This window comes from Protopterus annectens, chromosome 17.part0 (assembly GCF_019279795.1).
Source record: "Protopterus annectens isolate FY-2018-M chromosome 17.part0, PAN1.0, whole genome shotgun sequence".
Taxonomy (NCBI): domain Eukaryota; kingdom Metazoa; phylum Chordata; order Ceratodontiformes; family Protopteridae; genus Protopterus; species Protopterus annectens.
The window spans coordinates 42,125,092-42,146,000 of record NC_056751.1 but is presented as its reverse complement, the minus strand read 5'-3'; the positions used below and the strand labels follow the sequence as shown (position 1 = coordinate 42,146,000).

The window sequence follows — 20,909 nt, the reverse complement described above, 5'->3', positions numbered from 1 at the left end:
GGTGTCAAAACCATGGCCTTAAGCTCACTGCCAAAAAATGTATCGTCATTCCCTTTGGAAAAAAAACGGTTCCCGTGAATTACCACATCGATGGTAGTCCACTGAACACAGAACCTATGGCATTACAGCACATTTTCTTAATGGCAGGAGACAGTCTATGTAGCCTGGCCTTGTAACTTAGAAAGATATTGCACCATACCAGTCAACCACATATGAAACAGCTTATCAAGGACGTTCTTGTTTTGGATTTACCAGAATCTGTTTTGAGACACAGCCTGATTTCAAACCATGACCCATTTGACTGAAGACTGACACACATATGTGCACAGTCCTGTTCAGCTTTAACCCTCATTGTCTTAATCTCTCCAGGAGCTAACATAAAAGTCATGTCCAGTTTAGTAGCTCCCAAGATGAATGCATATCAGTTGTATTGACCATGCCTTCTAGCCCTTCAGTGATTTCAGCGTGCTGCTCTTTTTACACTTCTGAAGCTGATGAAATTCCAAAACTCATTATTAGAGAACTATACTTACCCAAATGGGTTTTGAATGTTTTAGTTTCATCTAACCTGATTTGCCAGAAACCCTCGATTAACATCAAGTACAGAGAACAATTTAACATTAGGTATAGTTGCAATAGCCTCTCAAGTTGTGTTAAATGGATGATGTTCTGTTTTGATGCATGTATTTAACTCTTGTAGATCTGTACAGAGGTGGGTATTCGGAAAGAAGCATGATGTGACTGTGCTGTTGTAAATAATGATGTAATGCTAGCATGACATGGACCAGCAGGGATTAGGTATGCATGAGCACCATCATAGTTCAGTAATTCCAGGGACAGTGCTACGTAATCAATTTTTACTGCTACATAAATGGCAGTAACCATGCAGTTGAGCTGACATCAACTGCTCTTTTAGTAATCTTGTGACACAAGTATGTCAGTATAGAGGTAGTGGCCAGATGATATGTATCTTCATGTGTGCATCAAAGCTGCTACATTGACACAGCTGGAAGCTCATATAGGGTTACCACAACAAAGTGCCAACTAACTTTATTATCTAAATAGTAAGATAACAGCACAGTCAGAAATGAGGGAAAGCAAGCTGAGGAATACAGAGAAGGGCAGTGGGAAGGGAAAGCAGTGTAGGGGAGGGAGAAGAAGGATATATTTTTTCTTGCCATTTAAGAAGGGTTTAGGGGGAAATGTAGTAAAGGTGTGTCTAGAAAGGAGGACATATAGAAGGAAGCAGAGGCAAACAGGTAAACAAAGAATGCAAACTAAAGCTGATAGGGAAGATAATGACATATAAGGGATGGCAGCAATGGAGATACAAATACTCACCCTCAAGTCAGTCATCTCCATGGCTGACATCATTGGCAGGCTCCATGGCAGTATGATTATTAATCTGCCAGCCCACCTCAGTCCTCACAAGCTGCTTCATACCAAGTGACTCAGAAGAACCTCTCCATGCCATCTTCCACTGAGGAGCCTATCAGCCAATTTGAAAACCAGCAATGGAGGCCATCTTTGAGCTCTCCAGATCACCTTCCACAGGGTGATCTTCATCACCCTGCATAGATGTAGGCCTGGGGACTGCTAGGGACCCAGCAGTTGGCATTGTATACTGAGCAGAGCATAGTGACTGCCATCTCCTTCCCACTACTCCCTCCCTTCACCTATCTCCTCTAGTTTAAAATTAAACTCACTCTCTTAAACTCAGTCCTTCCTCTATTCACACTGGATGTACACTTGCGATTGACCAACATTGCTCTAATTACTTGACTCATCATATCATACATTTCTCTGTAATAAATACAATAATCCTCTAACTTCCTCTCTCTCCTCCACAATAATATCCTATCTACTACTTTATTTATTCTTAAAATTCTCTTCTTGTCTTACTACTCTAACAAGTACTCATCCATCCTTTTTTTTTTCTTCCTTTCTCTTTTTTTTTTTTTATTTCTTATATCTGTATAGTGTTAGTTTTATCCCCTACTCAACAATTTATTAGTAACCTCCTCAATAACTGCACTCAAGTCCAGTAATTTGCATTTTTTTTTTTTTGTACTTGTAAATGTGTGATCACTTTGAAAAAAAAATTTTTTTTTTTTTTTTTGTATGAATTTTACCTCTATTCTAATTTTTTGTATATCTATAGACAGGTTCTTTCACTAGTTGGAGCTTTTCTCCCCGGGCCTCTACTGAAAATGGACATGTATCCAGTTAGACTAGCCCGGTCAACAAATGTAAAATAAATAAATAAAAATCTCACTGTTGCCTGCACCACAGCTGATCCTGCACATCCTGCACACAAAATAAATAAATTAAAGGAGGAAAAACAAAAACTATGCTGCAACATAATAAACACTGGAACATGAAAAAAAGGACACAAATATAAATGGTTGGTAATATGTGGTATAGTTTCTTAAAACAGTACCTGAATTGGAAAAAATAAACAAACCAACAAAGCAGCATACTACAAATATAATGGAATGCTGAACAAATATATATATATATATATATATATATATATATAATAAGTACAACACTTCAATTACTTGGGTACAGTGTATTACACCGAGTACACTAATGGGAGAGGATACAAGAGCAAGGACAAATAAAGCAAAAACAATGGATATATGAAAAAAGTCAGAAATGCAGTTGCACGGTGCTATTTTCTACAGTTTTATTATAATATGACATCAATGGCAGTAATAAAGCCACACTTATCCCACCACCTGGAGAGCCTGCCCTGACTCTTCTAGCAGGTGACCCTATTTTCTTCAGTCTTACTTGGTACTGGAAAATGTAAAACAGTTATGAGCATATACCATGACAGCAGAAGGCAATTGCAGTTGCAGGTGCTGAGCCTGCTGTAAAATGCCAGTGTAAAAATAGTTGGCTCTCCCTCTACAACCTTTTATTCTTACTAGTGGAGAAAGTCTTGGTGATGCCTTCTACAGTCACCATGTAGATGCTGGCACTGCTTGTCAGATCAGGTGATGCCTGTGGCATCACCCACCACCCTGACAAGATGGTGGAAAGTATCCGCTTTGTAAAGGTACACCTGATGATACCTCTGCAGTAGATACAGAAAGATCTTGAACTCCTTACTGTACCAAGTGGGAGCCCTGGCAGAGTCTGATCCCATGGAGGCAGTGGTTGCTTATCAGGTTGTCTACTAGTTAAATGGCAGGCAAGGCACATGGCCATACTTCACAGACATCATGTGATGTGCATTATTGAACAGCACAGTAGCATGTTGCACATAGTCAGGAGTGATGTGAAGGATGCCATTGGTGAGGCCATGGTCATTAGCATGATGCGTAGTATAAGTAATACTGCCAGGCTTCTCAGGTGCACACACCATGCACAAGCAGGAAAGGTCCCATAGCATGGAATAGGTGGAATCACACATTGTATTGCTGGCATAACTCATCACCTTATTGGCATAATAATAGACCTATGAGGCCTAAAAACCATGGTTGCCTTTGTGTGCAAGACTGAGTTGGAAAGAGCCATGAGCATATGTAAAAGGGGTTGGAGATGGATGGATGGATCTGAAGACTGCAGTCACCCACTTAAGGTGGCATGGTAGTAACAGACAATGCCACACAGTAGTGGCATGTGTGTGATAATATCACACAGGCCATAGCAAGACAGATAGGCTGGAGAAGTCTCAACCTCATAGTGCACAGGAGGCAGACAGGACAACTTGCAGTCCTGGGTTCTACTCAATAAGACACAAGGGACAAGCAAGACAGGTTGCATTCGGGCCATGTAGGTGCCCATACACACACACACACACACACACACACACACACACACACACACACACACACACACACACACACGTGCACTCACATCCAGCATGACATGCTGTTGTGGATGGTGGGCCTCCAGTATGTCAGACAAACTGTGCAGTTAGCATTTTGTGGGGGACAGTAACCACATCAAGATGTGGCCTCCATAAGAGTTCAAGGGCAGTTTGGAGGTAGTTGTTGGTGGGCGTGAACTGTCCAGCATACACTCAGTGATACCTATGTGTAGCCAATAGGTGTATACATCTTAGCATGGGAGCAAAGTAAAAGCAAAGGCTAGAGAAGTTCACCATACAGATGTCAGTGGTGCTACTACAGGCCATATGTACAAGGGTAAAGGTAACATGTCCTTTTGGGAACAGGTGTGCTAGAGACTATTGGAAGGCATCAGTGCAGACAGTGCCCATAATAGGACAGCATGATATATGCACTGCAAGACCACCAAAATGTTATCATATACCTGGATCAAAACACAGGAAATTGCCAGAAACATGTTCATCAGTGGGGTAGACCATCAGCTCAGATGACCTCATGGAAATGGGCTGTGTCATTGAATGCCTGCATAGTGGCTGTACTTTCCTCCACTGTCTGTGGAAACCAGATATGCTTCTACACTTGGTATAGCATTGTAGCAAGAATCCGGTGTAGAATTTGCAAGGCCTGCACCTTTAAACTTTCCAGTACTTTCCCTGTCAGAAGCTGAAATGTCCTTGTAGCAGGGATGGTTAATGATATACAAACGTTAATGCCCACTTGGATATATAGTACATGCATTCCCCTTGATTCTTTATGAGGAAGATATAAGTCTACTAGCTGTTGTATGATGCCTTTGTCTACATGATAGTGGTCGACCATTTCTCAGTTGTGAAGATGATGGTATGTCAGCCACTGATAAACGATTCTGTAGCACAGACATGGTGGTATGCAACAACACAGACACTGATTCCCAAGGCAGCTGCTAACATATGTAACCAGCTAATGCAAATACTACTCCTAGCAGACCTGCCCACTGAAGAGTGATGGTGTTTGGAAAAGCTGGTTGCAGCAGCTCATCATAATAATTTGACTTGTTCATCTGCATACACAATAGCTGTCATTAGCATAGCAATACTAATTTGCATGCCATGATACAGTCTTTTCTATGTAATACATACTACACTATTTTTCCACTATTGCAGTCTAACTACAGGTGTCTCTGAATCACTTTGTGTCTGCATATCCCAACTCACAGTGCTATTTCACTTTAAGCAGTCAGCAGTTTGTTTCTAACAATCCCCATATTAACAACTTTTCCTTCCTCACAGCTCTTAACCTTGTACATAGCCATTCATTTAATTGTCTTTGCTTAATACTAATTCACATAACTTCATCGTGCTCCAGTTCCTGCTCATTTCTACCTGTGAACTGCAGCTGGGAGTCTTCTTGCATCATGCATATCTGGTATTAACTGAGGAGAAATTCCCTGCACTAAACTGCTCTAATATGGGACCACCAGTTGCTCTTTGCCCACAAACACAACCCTTTGATAGTGGGCCCTAATCGCCTGAGAGGGTTGAACTTTGTTGTAGCTCATTTGTAGACCCAAAGAGTGAGGGATCCAATGAGGAGTCATGGGTGTGGAGCCAGGTGGCATCATACAGATGGCAGCTGGTCAGGATTTCTGACAGGGTGAGCAGCTAATACAGTAATGTCATGACATAATATCTTCCCCTGTAATCTGAAGCAGTCACCGGTGAGGCCTCTTGTCTCCAACAGAGGGTTCACAGGCAGTGGGTTTATTCACGCCCTTCTCCTGAGGTAGGAGAGCTGACAGCTGGCCACTACATCCTATCCATCATCCAACTTTGCCACTGGCCCAACTCTGCTCCCAAACTCAGATCATTGATGGCGCAGATGGATGCCTGTTTTTTTGCCATCAGGCTGGATCTACAGTTCTGACAATTGACTTTATTTCTGCTGATAACTATAATAATTTGTTACTCATTCTGTAACATACAGCATAAATACTTTAAGTCATATCAAGCATACACTTGGTTGCCTTAGAAACTTTCCAAGAACACTGCTTGAAACATCAATTTGTAATTTCTGCACTTGTTCTCAAAATCAAGTTAAACTTGTCCAATAGACTTCAGTTTATGCCAGAATACATCAAACGAGTGCACTGAGAATTGTATATGTTATTAGATTCAGTGCCTTAAATATACAAAATGTATTGAATTCTGTATCCATATCAAGCTTAAATGCAACACGCCTATTTAATATGAAGTCCTCTTTTTGTGCTGCATAAACAGTATGCGTCTCAACAGTATCCACAAACCTGTATGATTTATTATGCTCCATTCCTTGTAATAATAAGCAGCTCTTGCTGTAACACTTTATTTCAATGTATGCATGAATTTTGTAAAATAGTTACTACCACATAGCCTATTGGTTTAATTAATAGCGACAAAATAAATGTGGTATTTCTCTGCTTTTTTACTGTTATGTACCTTCTTGGACACCATGCAGTTGCTTTTGCTTTTGTTCTTATTTTTACTTATTTTATTAGTTTAGAGCTTCATTGTATGTGTTTTGCTCTGATTCTGGGCCTATATAATAACAACGAAAAATCATAGTCTCGACCGCTCACGTGAGCGAAAATGCAAATACGCAATGTTGGTATTTTATGATTGGGCTACAGTAAAGATCGGAATATTTGCCCTTTCCTTACTGTAGTGCGATCTCGGAGCTGGAATATATATTTTGGGGGGGGGCACAGCCCCCCACAATATAGATTTTGAGTATTTGAATTTTCGCTCATGTGAGCGGTCGAGATTATGATTTTTGGTCGTTTTAAAATAGACTCTGATTCTAACTCATTGCCTTTATTTTACATACTCCCGGTTACTCAGTCATACTTTTAAGTTGAATGCATGAAAGCTGTTACTCTACATACATCTAACACTTTATCAAGTATCTAGTCAACTGACCCTGACAGACTCATTGTTGATTCAGCACACAATTATCTCTTTTGTCAGTGTTCTGTACAAGTCACTAATCTCACAGTCTTGCGCTGTGTGTTTCAGTTCAGTAACATAAGCATTTTTTGACTCCTGAAGCCCTTGTTTTCTAGGGAAACTTAATGCCTTAGTTACAGCAGATTTTTTTTGGATTGCAGTAAGTCTTAAACATGTCTTTCAGGATAAAAGTCTAGTGTACATCCTTCTTACAAGAATAAAAGTACTAAATACTTTAATTAGTTCCTCAACTCCTCCATAAGGTTCAATGTTAAATACCTTAATTGCTTCCTCACCTGTTTTACGAAGGAATGCTGCACAACACATTTTTTTCTGTTTTTTTAGCATGTTCATTCACAGTGAAATACAACTCAGTTTTGAATCCAGAGATGTCTTTCATGGTCAGTGTTGCATTACTGATTCGTGGATCATCCTGCCATGTAGAAGCCCACGACTGGGCAGATTTCCAGAGTCTTTTCATCATCCCTAGCTGACGGACATCTGAGGACAGACATCTGGATGTCAGGGTATAAGAGGAGTATCCATTTGCACCATCTTCAGTTCTTTCTAATCATGCAGTCGAATGCACTACAGTGTTTTAGCAAAAGCTCTCATTTTCTCCAGAGTTTGTAACAACCTTCTGATTAATGTTTAAAAATCCCAGTAACTGCTTGAAGTATGGGAAGGAAATCCAGCATAATGACTTTCATTCCTTTTGTCTGTTTTGTTTGGGACCTCAGCATGATGTTTTTATTTGTCAGGATTGTGCTAGATTTCTAGCTAAGACTGTTAAGCATAGGGCCAAAGTCCTCGCAGCCCACATGGAATCCTTGGACTCTGTTCCTTCTGCTTCTTCTCATACCTCAGCTTCATCTGGTACTTTGTCCAAGAAACACAAAGAAAAAGTTGAAGGAAAATAGTGCAGTGGATGATGGGGATCCTTCTGTGAAAGGGTTCAAGTTGATGAGCTTTTGCAGCCATTCTGTTATGGGTACTCCAACCCCAGCATCACTTGGGGCAGAAGCCACTTCTCAGGCTTCGGCTTCTGACTCTTGAGTATTGGTTACCAATTTTTCTTCTTGGGCTGTTGTACATGAACAAACTCCAAGAAACCATATTGAGGTTGTGATTGGCTGACTGAGTACCAAGGCCTTCCTTTCTAAATGGATGCCAAAACCAAAGAGACCAGTCATCTTGCCTCAGCCTACTAACCAGTCTTCAGCTGCTACAGCCCAGGTTGAAGCACAGGACCTTCTTGAGATATCCCAGGAATTCATGGCGTTTATGAAATCTAGGGATCCCAGCCAGACACAGCTGCCTACCCCTGAAGCTTCTCCCAGTAAAAGAAGGAGGTATGCTTCTTTTCAGGGTGAATCTGACTCCTCAGGATCTGAAGGTGAGGAAGAATTGTCTTATTCTGAACACCTTCCCCTTCAGTTCTACCCTGCCTCTGACTCAGATGATACCTTCTCTTCTGCTTCTCCCCCGAAGATTTATCTTTCAAGGATGCTCTACATTAGATGAAGGAGGCCTTTAATTGGGAGACCAAAGGATTCCTTCAGACCCAAACCCATTACAGAGAACTTATAACTCTGCAGTCTAGACTAGTCCCCAGACTACTAGCTATTAGCTATTCCTGTGGTTCACGTAGTCCTAGATGATGTCTTTGAAGACATCTCAGCACCCTGACTGCCTGCCACATACCCCAAGGGAACCATATCACTTCTATAGCCTGCTTGACACTCATAAGCACTTCTGCAACAATCCACAAGCTGAACAGTCAGTAGTGTCAACTAAATCCAGCAATAATGCCCCTAAGGGAACAGCTAGACATGGCTAGTGTAAGAAACATCCCTAAAAAATCCTGTGAACACCTTACTCCCCCAGTACAGTTTAGAACAAGGCTACCGCATGCAGAGTTTAAATATTTTTATACCAGCTCAAGACAAGCTAGAGGACAGCAGGGAACATTATTCACCCATATTAAACTGCGCCGCTACCAGTTATTTCTCCTGACCCTGAGCCAGTAACATGTGCCTTACACAGTACCCTTTTTGGAGTCATTGTATGTTCTTTAAAATATTTTATGGCTTATTTTAGGAAAATAAGTTAAATCAACCATATTTCAATCACTTACTGTAACAGTGCAAAACGTGTAAGGAATCTGGAAAATAAGAGGCTTTATCACTACAGCAGGTATGTAATGTCTGCAAATATATAAAACTCATAACAATGAGAGACAGGCAGAGAAGGTCTAAAACATTATTTTTGAAATCTACTGCGCAATAATGTTATTTTAAAGTCATACAGAATCTCACCAATTATTATTATTATTATTATATATAATTGGAGGGGCAGCCACGGTGGTGCAGCGGTTAGCATTGCTGCCTCACAGCAAGTGGTTCTCCGGTTTGAGCCTCAGCTGAGGTGCCTTCTGTGCGGAGTCTGCATGTCCTCCCTGTGGTCACGTGGGTTTCCTCCAGGTACTCCGGTTTCCTCCCACATCCCAAAGACATGCTGTAGGTGGATTGGACACTCTAAATTGGCCCTAGGTGTGAGTGTGTGTGCATGTGTGTGCCTTCTGTGGAAGGTTGGGCGCCAGGCTGGCAACTTGACACCACAGGTGATCCGCTGTGGCGACCCCTAACCGGGAAAAGCTGAAAGAAGAAGATTATATATAATTGGAGAGGTTTGCGCAACTACATTTCACCATATTAGTACGGTTGGATGAGCTGCTTATTTCCTTTAGTGTGATCAAAATGATTGAATACTGAGGAAATAAACTGAAATAGTTATTATGTAACAATAAGGGCTCACCACTGTGTGGGCTTCTCGGGGTAACTGATTTCCCCTTTACTTTTTCTTTCCGTTCATTTCAAGATCTAGAAGTTTCACGCTGCATTTTCTGACTAAATCTGATCAATAAAGTACAAGTCTAAGGCATTACTAATTTGGCAAAATGGACCTCCTTATATATCCAGAATGGGACAGAAAAGATCTAAAATTAATTTATGAATTAATAAAAAAATGAGATAGAATCTGTATATCCACTGGATGAATTGTTATCACTTCAAGGCATGTGAGCAAAACCAAAATGCTCATTATGTTTTTAATGCAATGTTTTCTTCTGGGTATGGCAGTTTAACCAAGTGACTGTGCATTTAAAAAGTCAAGGGCTTCCTAGGAAGATTCCTTGATCTAGATTTATAGCATTTTAAAACAATACCTTTATTTTATGAAAACTGTTAAGTGATAATGGGGGATATTTATCCTTATTAATGTATAATGTAACTTGGAAAGATCCTCAAAATAATTGCTTTATAGATACCTGCTTCCCCATTTTGGGTGGCATATATTTAGTAAATAAAAGCCCAACTTTTTTCTTCTGCTCATAGCCCAAAATATCCTGCCATTTTGGGAGACATGTCCTACTGGAGAGGCTATGGTACTTTTATGGAACTGCCCAGAAGTAACTAATTTCTGGAAAAAGGATTAATCTAAACTTCTGTCAAACAGTTTAATTCACTACACTTCTGTTCCTTCTCTGGAATTAGGTGGCTTTGGCGAATTGTAAAATTAGTCTTTATTATGTTACACAATTTATCATGTGTTTACTATATCACGCATCTGGCAAGAGTGCCTTGGTTTCCACTAGAGTGCTTGATGGCATATCTGAAGGGGACATTGTTAGCATAATAGACAGTAGTGATGGTGAGCTTCACACATGCTACAATCATCCAGCAACAAAAGGGACTCCATTCTTCATCTTTTTCACCTTCAGGGATGCCAAGAAATGGATTTTTTAACAATGTTTATTTTGCCAGTCCTCCTGTTTTCCTCATTCTTTACCGCATGCTTTGAAAAGGCAGTAAACATGCACTGCAGCTGATCTATGTGATTGTCAGTGTGTGAAATCTGTGCTACAAGATCACCAGACGTTGTCTCGGGAGCCTTCCGGTTTCTTTTTTTGGTTCTTGGCCAAGCAGTAAGACATGCTTAAGTGCTTTGCACTTTTGAGGTTGTCCATCAAAGGGAGATGAATGAACGAGTTCACCAAAAGCTGATCAGACTCTTCAGTCTGCTTTAAACTTGACATAATTATTTGATAACAGTTAAACCATGGAGCCTCCTCTTGGCAAGCTAAAGCTTTCTTGCCTAATCCCAGCACTAAATCAATATTTTATGCTTTATTTTTATCTTCAGACCATACCACAAAAGACCTCACTCCTTCCTGTAAGAAACCTCTCACTATTAATTTAATTCAGTAATCTATTAACAGTGCCAGGACCTTAATAGAAACTATGCTCATACTGCCAGCCTTAGAACAAGAAGCCTTGCAAATGACCACCACTAATTCTAAGTAAATTCTCTTTGATTATTTTTGTAGTCTATTCCTTTTTCTGCCCTGCGCCTATGACTTAGAGGGATGAACCCTGACTGTGCCCCTGATGACCCATTTTCAGTTAGCAGCACAAGAGAGAGAGGCCTGGGTGGGATGGATGGAAGTGGGCAGCTGTTGTCGGCATGCCCATTCTCAGGGGAAGAAGGTAGTTCAGTCTTTCCACTTTAGTGACACCTACATGGAGCACTAGGGTGTTGCACCCTCAGATCTCAAGCCAGCAGAGCACATGTTTCTTAGGAGCTAGAAATTAGCATGCACATGGAAGCACTTGTGTTCCGCACAGTCAGCAACACTAGAGAGCCACCATAGAGATTAGGAGCACCAAGGGAAGAGGAGGGGTGTCTGATGAGTCTGGCAATCTGGTAGGCTTCCTCTGAAAGTAATACATTTGCAGAAATGTTTTGTGATAGAGATTATCCTAAAATATTTCGTAACAAGATTAGAGACAAGATGGTCAGGTTGAGGCATGTAAGATTTAACCCTGTTTTAGGACAAAAATTGACGGTAGAAAAACAGCCACATTCGATTGATTTTACCAAAATGCTAGTGTTAAGTCATCACCCAATGAACAAAGAATTTAGAAATATTATTTGTAGACACTGGACTTTTTTCATTCAGATAAGACTATTTTGGGGATGGTAGGTGAGACGCCTGAATTAATTTAGCATCTAAAAAAAGAATGACTAAATGTAAGCAATGTCCATAAGTACTGGAAGAAGACTTTATTAATCTTGGTGAGAATAAAATGAGAATTAATCTGGCTGGTCCAAGCAATTGTCTTTCAGTGGGAGTAGTTACATAGCTGTTTGCAACCTCTGTGGTGCTTTCTATGAAGGTAAGACTGAGAGGTCATTGAACAAGCGTATATATGAACATAACTTTGATATTCGAAGGAAATTTTGTATAACAAACTATTTAAGCATACATTTGATTGGGAAAGCCACCAGATATTTAAATTTGGAGTTTTAGAGAAAGTGTCACCAAACCCCAAGGGAATTCCTTGGGAGACTATTCATGAAACCAAGGAAATGCATTGGCAGCTATGTTTAAATTCATTAGACTCCATGGGTTTGAATGAAATTGCCTGTATTGCAAATATACTCAGGCTTAAGGCTAGGGAATTATAAGCTTACTTAATAGTCATACGAAGGTTTTGACAATTTTTTATTCGTATATTTATAGCTTTTAAAAAGGAAAAAACTCTACAAAGTTTTACATATTTTACAAAAACTTTGAATAATTCACATATTTTATGTGTTTTAGAATTTATTGGTGGTACATAATGTTTTAGTTTATATATATGGTACTGTTGTAAGGTATTTGCATTAGTACTGTGTGACATTTTTGGTAGTGTGCCTTTAAGAGAATGGTATGATGTCACTACAAGGAAGTTTTTAAAAAGAGGGTGGTTCTGTTTTTTTTTTTTTTACTTTTGGTTCTGAAGTAGTCCTTAACACAATACAAGGACGAAAGTGATTAACCATTGTTGAATAAAAGTTTATCTCTGGCTACAGGACGTGTGAGGCTGGTTGGTTTTTATTTAGTCTAGTAGGCTCCCCATCACCTGGCTGTTACTTGTCATGTAGAATAAAAAGGCTGATTAAGCTCTTAAGCTAGAGAAAGAGTGGGCCATAGGGTTCTTGCCCGAGGCTGGAGAGAGCTTAGCTCTCACCAGTGAGAGCTAGGAACTCCCCATCCTTCGGGAGTGCCTGTATCTCACCAGTGTAGGGGAATGTATTGGACAATTAGACAAACTTGGGGGGAGCCATGGCAAGACTCAGTGGACAAAGAAAAAAATATGCATGCTGTTTAATCATAGCAATTAATGTGTCCATCACAATTCATTTAAGTGCAGGGTGAAAAAAAATGTCTGGTTTCCAAGGCAAATTAAAGTAAAAGCAACACATTTCATTAAAATATTTTAATAACCTATTTAACTCACCTACAGGATAGCAGGAGTCCATAAGCATCCTTACAAAACAGTAGAGGATTCCTGTACATTCCTGACTATCTTAAATAAAAAAAAAGTAGTATAAAGTGCACTTAGTTTAATGTATTGTGCAAGATCAGCATGTGTATGTCCCAGTTGTGTGCAGTACATTTGGAGGCAGTTTCTTGCCAGTCAAGACACCAGGGTAACACTACAGAAAAAGACATTCTGAAATACAACACCATTAAACAGATAATAAAGTTCTGAAATATAATGACATTATTTAAAAGTTTTTTCTTTAAATAATTTTTTTGTTTAATAGCAACAGTCTACTTCTAAGTGTTGGAAATGCTTGTTTACATAGCTGGCTGCTTTTTATTTGAACATTTGGATTTCATACACATGTTCAAATCATGACAGTCATGAGTACACCAAGCGTTACACACACACCCTGTCAAGGATTACTGCTAAAATACTAAGTAATGTAATGCAGATAAGCATGACTGAAATTGTGTAGATCTGCGTTGTCTTGTAAAGTGACAGCTGCAGCGTGTCAGTTTGGTTTTGTGCCAAGTATGCCATCATCTTGCTGGTGGTTTTAAGTGATGGAGAGACAGTTTAAATGAACAGAAGTCAAAGAAGAGGACATCTTGCAGTAATAGGGTCACACAAGCTCCTAAGCTGATGGAAGCCCTTCAGATGTAGTGATTCTGCAAATAGTGGCAGATAGCCTGGGTAGGATTCATGTTTCCCATGATTCTGGGCAGGAATCATGGCAAATGAGACTTGCAGACCATGAATTGTGTACACTATTGCAAAAGTCATTAATACACTGTATATTTCACCTGGTTACTCCTGGATGGTAGCAACAGTTTAGTAACTATCATCATGACCTTGTGGCTATAAATATAATTAAGCCTATGCTTCTCTGAATTTTACTATTTCTTGTGACTCAGTGGCCGAAGAGCCTAGAGGCAGAGCTTTTTTTTTGTAACTAGTGATGCCTTTTATAGGTTGTTGCTATACATCCTAAGTGACACATTTAATTAGGCAGAAGTATAGATGGACAGAATACCATGAAAGTAGTACAGTCATAATGCTAATGTGGCAAGCATGAGGTTTTTATTGTGCTCTTCGGAAAAGCATGTAGGAAAAGTTGTCTAGATGTGTCACTGAAACTCTGCAGTTCTAGATAAAAATTAAATAAGGCTTTTGATAAGTACAGTATTCGTTTCATAACTGAAAAATGTGGTTTAGTGTTACCTAATACACAGATCAGGGAGTGTAGCATCAGCTATCGAATAAATGATTGCTATGTTGCATTAACTTAGTATATATCATGTTTTTATATGATCAGTTTGTGACACCAAAGTTTTTTTATGATTTTGTCTTATTATAATCTTATAATAACATCTTATCCAAGTTGCTTTTAACAAATTTACTAAAATTCATGCTTAGCCTAATTACTGTTTTTCTTTTGAACATTTAACTTTTTAGGCTGCCTCCTTTTGTTTTAGTACATGGGACCAAAGATACCATTGTACCAGCAAATTCTTCATTTCAGTTCTCTAAAGCACTCACTGATGCTGCTGCTAAAGTAACACTGCATGTGGTCCCGGAATTAAATCATGTTGACATCGTTATGGACCTTATGAACGAAAACAGAACCTACTATGAAACAATACATGCTTACATTAGACAGGCATTCCAGACATGCCTCAGCAATACATAAGAATACAGCATTTAATTTCTGTTGTTCCTGATGCAACAGAGGGATTTAAAATAGCGTCCTGAAGATATGGTGTAGCTGTGACCACACACTGTCTGGGCCACTTATGTGAGAGTATTAAGAATGGTAACAGGTAACCAGTGAGTGTATTAAGAATGGTAACAGGTAACAATGGGAGTGTATTTTGAATGGTTACCAATAATCTCTCATGTAAGTGATTCACAAATTAAGATCGATAAAATTCTTATTCTGATTGTAAGCTTCTATGCATAATTGTATTCTTATTTACTCAAGTAGTTCTTGGGTAAATGTATAGTGATTACTTGTTGTCTGTGAGTAAGTTCCTTGCTACACTAATAATAAAATGGACGTAACATAAGCCATCAAACATCTGGCTTTGCTCATGGATGAGGCAGCATACTTTTGTAGCTGCTGGGGGCATCTTGATGTATGTTAGTTCAGCTACCCTGTGCCTTCCTGAGTACCTCTTCCCATACAACTCCAATCACTTACCCACTTATTAATTAATTCATCCAATCATTCACTGATTCATCTATTCATATTTGAAGACCTACTGTCTCCTGCCTGAACCATCCCTTTTCTTAAAACCACACTACACGTAAACAACTCTTCTTCAAGGGGCAAAAAAAAAAACAGACACTTACAAAGCATTGGTGATCTCTGGAGAATAAAAACCCTGTCATCTCTCTCTCTGTCTCTCTCTACTTTGTCTAAGAGAAAATATGCAATAAAACTTAGAGATAAGGGTTCACTGGGAGGATTCAAGAAACCATAGGTATAAAAGCAGAAGTGGTTAGTATTGTTAACACCAGCAGCAGGTGTTGGACAGTCAGTGGTGTCCACTACGCAGAAGCAAATGATTCACAGCCACATACTACCTCTTCTGTGCCAGGCACAGGGGAGTTAGTTTTCTACCCTGTGCCTGTATAGGGCATCTAAATATTGCAAGTGACAAAAGATTGCCTGAGTGAGACCATAACTCTTAAATGGTGAGGGCATTATATAGATTTCATCTGTGCCTTGGATTGTAATGATTTCCCCTTCTACCTCAGGTAAACATGTGCAGGTGTGTGCCCAGAGACATCTGAAAGTAAGGTACCCACTATGCTACAGATGGATATTGGCCCAAAGGCATAGGTTGTTTGGACTTCTGCACTGCTGATTCCTGTGGCACAATTTTTATTGCAGATTGTTCCCAAGATAAATATTCTGCTGTGCCCTAAAGTCTTAAACGCTAGGGCAACAGACCTTTCCTCTTCCTCACAGTTCTGTACGAAGCACCCCCCCCCATCCAGAATTTAAAATGTAAAGGAAAAGCCCCTCCAATATCACATCTCTAAATCAGTTCCTAACGAAAATAACATTCACAATGGTCACTTTCAGACAGTCCTTTCAGTAACAGAGAGAGGAGCCTAGATGGTGACTATAGACATGTGGGACGACTACTGGCCCAGTCTATCCCTAAAAAATATACAAGAAATGTTGTGGTTTCAAGGTAGTTTAGACCCATTACCAGTTCACCTTCCTACTGTTTTGACCTTCCTCACCCCCAGAGCTTTCTTAAAATATCTTTTTCCACATATTTTCTTACTCAGATGGCTACGCAGTTAAGCTCTAAGCTTACATATAATAGAAGGCCATCTTCAAGTCTCCCTGTTCCTGTAGTGTCCCTGTATCTGTTTCATTTCTTGAAAATTCTGTGTAAGTGAGTGAAAATACTGCCTGATAACAAAGAGATGGAGCTTCCTCAGGCCATCTTGGGCTCCATTACACATACAAGTGTACATGTCAAAAGACAAGGTCTAGACTGTGCTGGTTAGTGTGAGGAAAGCTCCGAGGATGTTCTCCCTTGCAGCTCTTTTAATCCTGAAAACATGGGGATTCATGTCAGCCACCATTTCAAAGTTGGTAAATATCAAACTGTACATGACAGAGATCAAATGGTATTAATAACCTCTGACCCACTAACAGGATCCTTGAGAGTTATACATTCTCCACATGTCAGCACGAATGAAAGAACAGTAATGTTAGCCACCTGTGCTGTAGTTCAACTTGGGAGACCCTTTGTCTTCTACACCCCTACCTAGTACATAACAAAAGGTGCCTCAGTCATGGCCGAGAGGTCTCATTTAATTATATATGTTTCATTTTTACTTTGTGTATAATATTCCACTGGGGAAAACTAGATATTCCAATGAGGAAAGCTTGTGTTATCCTTTCAGACTTGATGTTATTTAAGATAATTTTTATATTTACTTGTACTCACAGGATCATTCTTCTGTGTGTAAAAAATGTGCTTTATTCATCATGTTTTGGTAATATGCAAGTTTATTTGTCATGTGTGTAGCAAGAAGTGTGTCCTACTGGATCAGTGTGTTTTACTGTGGATAAACAAATTAAAATAAATAAATAAAACTTCAGGGAGCATATGTCATTTTTCTTGGCTGTCAAAGATCGATATCCCATAGTTAAGCTCACAAATCGCCTTCAAGTAAGAACAGACAATGCTATGATGACGCAGTGCATAAATAAACTGGGAAGAATACATTTGGATCTCTATAAAGAATACCTGTGTTGCTCCTGGATCTGACTTAAAAGAAAGAGTTGCCTCTGAGCTTCCTTCCCATCATGAATTCAAAGTATCCAGGATAATTTGCTGAACAGACAGAGTTACAAACCATGAGTGAATGTTGGACAAACAAGTCCTCCTGAGGGTATAAATAGTATGGTGGTCAAGAAGAGATGCATCTGTTCACCTCCTTGAGAAATGCTGAGGCACATCACTTTTTCACAAGTGAACAAAATGGCCTTCTCCATGCCTCCCCAGTTCCACTCATTTGTTCATAAATACAGTAGCAGAAAAGTCAAATTGCGTTCCCATAGGCCAGTGCTGGCCCAAATAACATAAGTGCACTCGTGTTAGACAGCTAACTAAGAAGCTTTCAGTCTTTTGAACCCAGCAAGATGGTCACACATACACCTGAATCTTACTTTCTATGTGTGTAGCTTGGAACATTTGCATTAATTCTTGTTCACCAGGTATATTAAATACATGTAAGATGGATACTGTTAGGAATTAGTTATCTTTTGAAATGTAAGGAATTATTCAGTCGGTGTTCCCCTCTAACTGCACAGTTCACAGTATTGTACAGTATCTAGTGAGTCTGTTTGATTCAGGGTTAGCTATCTTATCTAGTGAAGTCCCTGCCCAAGCTGTCTGCATTTCCAAAGAACCACCTATTTTATCTTTCCTAGTTGTTAGGCATAGGGTTGCCAACCATCCAGAATTATTCTGGACTGTCTGTTATTAAGGGACACTGTCCAATAAATGGAGACTGCCTTTTCTGGACAGCGAATTGTATAGAAAAAATAAAATCAATTGTTTGTTGTCTTATTAATATTCAGAAGAAAGTTACAAAGTATTTTTTCCTCTTAAACTTAACAAATGCTGTTTTGGTGTTTCTGCCATATGGTGCACACATCCAAAGCAAAGCAATTCTGCAAAACTTTTGACCAATAGATGCAAACGTCCTGTGAGTCACAGAGGTCAAGATCAAACCTTGTACATGGGTTGTTACTGCCTTTCACCCAGTGCTTGCTGCAGTAGTTTAACTTTTTTTGCGGCTCTGGCTTATTTTCCGTTGTCTGCTAAGAGTGAGTGGCAGAGATTCAGTAATTTTGTCTCCCTTTGTCATCTGAAGAAACCTCAAGGTTTTTGTTGCTTATCATTTAATGGTTCTACGTTCATCAAGTACTGGAATGGGTAAACTAGCAGTTTTTCTCTCACTTGCAGTCATTTATATCCTACAGCATCTGGACCAGTTTCTGGCCTTTGTAACAACTTGCAGGTTGATGAAGTCAAAGAAAAGCCATTGGAATTTGTAGATGAATATGTAGATGGGTGGACATTCACAACCATTTGCCTGTTTTGCATTTACTTGCAGGGTAAATGAAATGGTCTGATACTTTGCAGCCACTAATTGGACTCCTTAAAGTGTTTATTTATGCTTTTATTAAACAATCATTTAATTTGTGGCATCACATAGTATGTAGCAGGAAAATGACAAAAGCTATTGTAAGAGCATAATTAAAGTTAAAAGATATTACTGGTGCACTTAAGTGAGCCCAATCACTACGTGCTAGAATGTGTTGACATAGGCCATCCTTATAATACAGTTGTATAAGAACTGCTAGCTAAGCTGGCACACTTTCCAGACAAACAACAATTGTATAACTGTGTTGTAAATGTATTGTTTAGTACACTGTCGCCGTATTTCTTGACTTTGTGCTTTAATCACACTCTTTTTCTGCAGGTAGGCTGGTTTACATAATCACTGGAAATGCTAGTTTAGAAAAGACTGGTAACAGAGAGTGGATAAGCAATTCACAAAGAAACAATGGCAGGACGTGTCTGTGGCTCCAAAATATGCAACAAACTCTAAAAGATTTTGAATTTTTCCTTGGAAGTGTTTGTGTAGGTATTTTTATACCCCAAGGAGACTCCAAAGGCTTTTTCCGTGGGTAGATTGCAAATGTTGGAGGTGTGATGTGATGGGTAAGAAAGAGGTAATTGGGAACATATTGTTTGGGAGTCTAATGAGTTGTTAGGCTTTAAAAATTCCCTGCAGACATGTCTGTCTGTGAGCAAATTGGTATAACTAAGGAAATGATTTTTTGAGCTAGGATACAGGATCTGAATTGCCTAGACATAGTAAGGCCTTGCTGTCAAAATAAGCAATCACCAGAAGATAGAAATCAAAGTCTTAAACAAATGTATTTGAACGAGTGAAGATGGTAACAAAGATAAAAGAACTAGAAATAGAATATTTAGAAAAATGGTAGGAGCAAATTGCAGAGAGAAAATGGGAATTGTGGGAACAATACATGCAGAATAATGTTTTTGGAGGAAGAATGAGTTTTTTTTTATGTAGAATTAGGTGGTTTTCATTGTGCCAGGTTTGTAATGTACCTACAGTTGCTTGCATGTGATCCTTGAATTTACTAATATTGCCTGCACTGTGAATGATGATAGAGTTGTCAGCAAACAGCATTAAGGTTATTCAAAGAGTAAAACGATGCATGTTGTTGGTAAATATGGTGAAGAAAAGGGGACCCAGAAATGATGCTTTTAGAACTCTTATGCTGCTGATGAAGAGCTGTTAGAACATCATGCCAACTGATTGTTTTATGTTACTGAGATAAAGTTTGCACCAGCCTAGCATAGTGTTATTGCTTCTTAATTCCTGTAGTCTAAGGAGCAATAAGGGGACATGTACTGTTCCCTATTAAAATCGCAAAGGTCCACTTACCCGAATACGGAAATGTTAACATGTATACGTCGAACCGAGAAAACACCGATCGTCCTGAAGCGCGAAATCCAAAAATGTCTAATCGCCATGGTTGGTCCTTCTGCGGTACAGCTCCGTAAAGTAAGTGTGCGATAGTTATGGACCTTACGGTTAGGGTGCAGGTTAAGGTAAGTGCATAGATAGTAATGTATGTAAGGTTTAGTGTAGGGTTAGAAGCAGGGTTTTGCTACGTGTATGTGTGTGTGGGTTATGTAGTTTGTTTGAGTATAGCTCCATAAGGTAAGCGTGCGATACTTACAGACCTTAGGTTAGGGTGCAGGTTAAGATAAGTGCATAGATAGTAATGTATGTAAGGTTTAGTGTAAGGTTAGAAGTAGGGTTTTGGTTAGTGTATGTATGTGGTTTATTTTGTTTGGGTAGGTAGTATGTAGGGCGCAGTGGGGTTGGACAACTATGACGGTTCGAGTTTTTGAATTTCGCTGTTTAGGGCATTCGGTGTATTCGCGGTTCGGGTAATATGTGTGGATGATTACGTATTCACTGAGTAGGACTTTCGTGGTTCTAATATAGACCCAACATGTACTACATCAAATACTTTTCAGAAGCATACGAAGAGGGTGGTAGTAAACTTCTTATTGCCACTGCTTATGGTTACTTCCTGTACAAGTTTTGTTGCTGTTGTTTGAGTGTTGTGACCA

General features: G+C 39.4%; 1 protein-coding gene across 1 annotated transcript in view; it reads left to right on the top strand.

The window, feature by feature from the left end:
* Nucleotides 1–17,322, top strand: part of LOC122791820 (probable isoprenylcysteine alpha-carbonyl methylesterase ICMEL2) — a 437,113-nt gene extending 419,791 nt beyond the window's left edge. Inside the window, exon 9 of the mRNA XM_044059777.1 lies at nt 14,650–17,322. Coding sequence (XP_043915712.1) covers nt 14,650–14,884 — 235 coding nt within the window. The 3' untranslated portion in view covers nt 14,885–17,322. The remainder of the gene's footprint in view (nt 1–14,649) is intronic.
* The last annotated feature ends 3,587 nt before the right edge of the window (nt 17,323–20,909 follow it).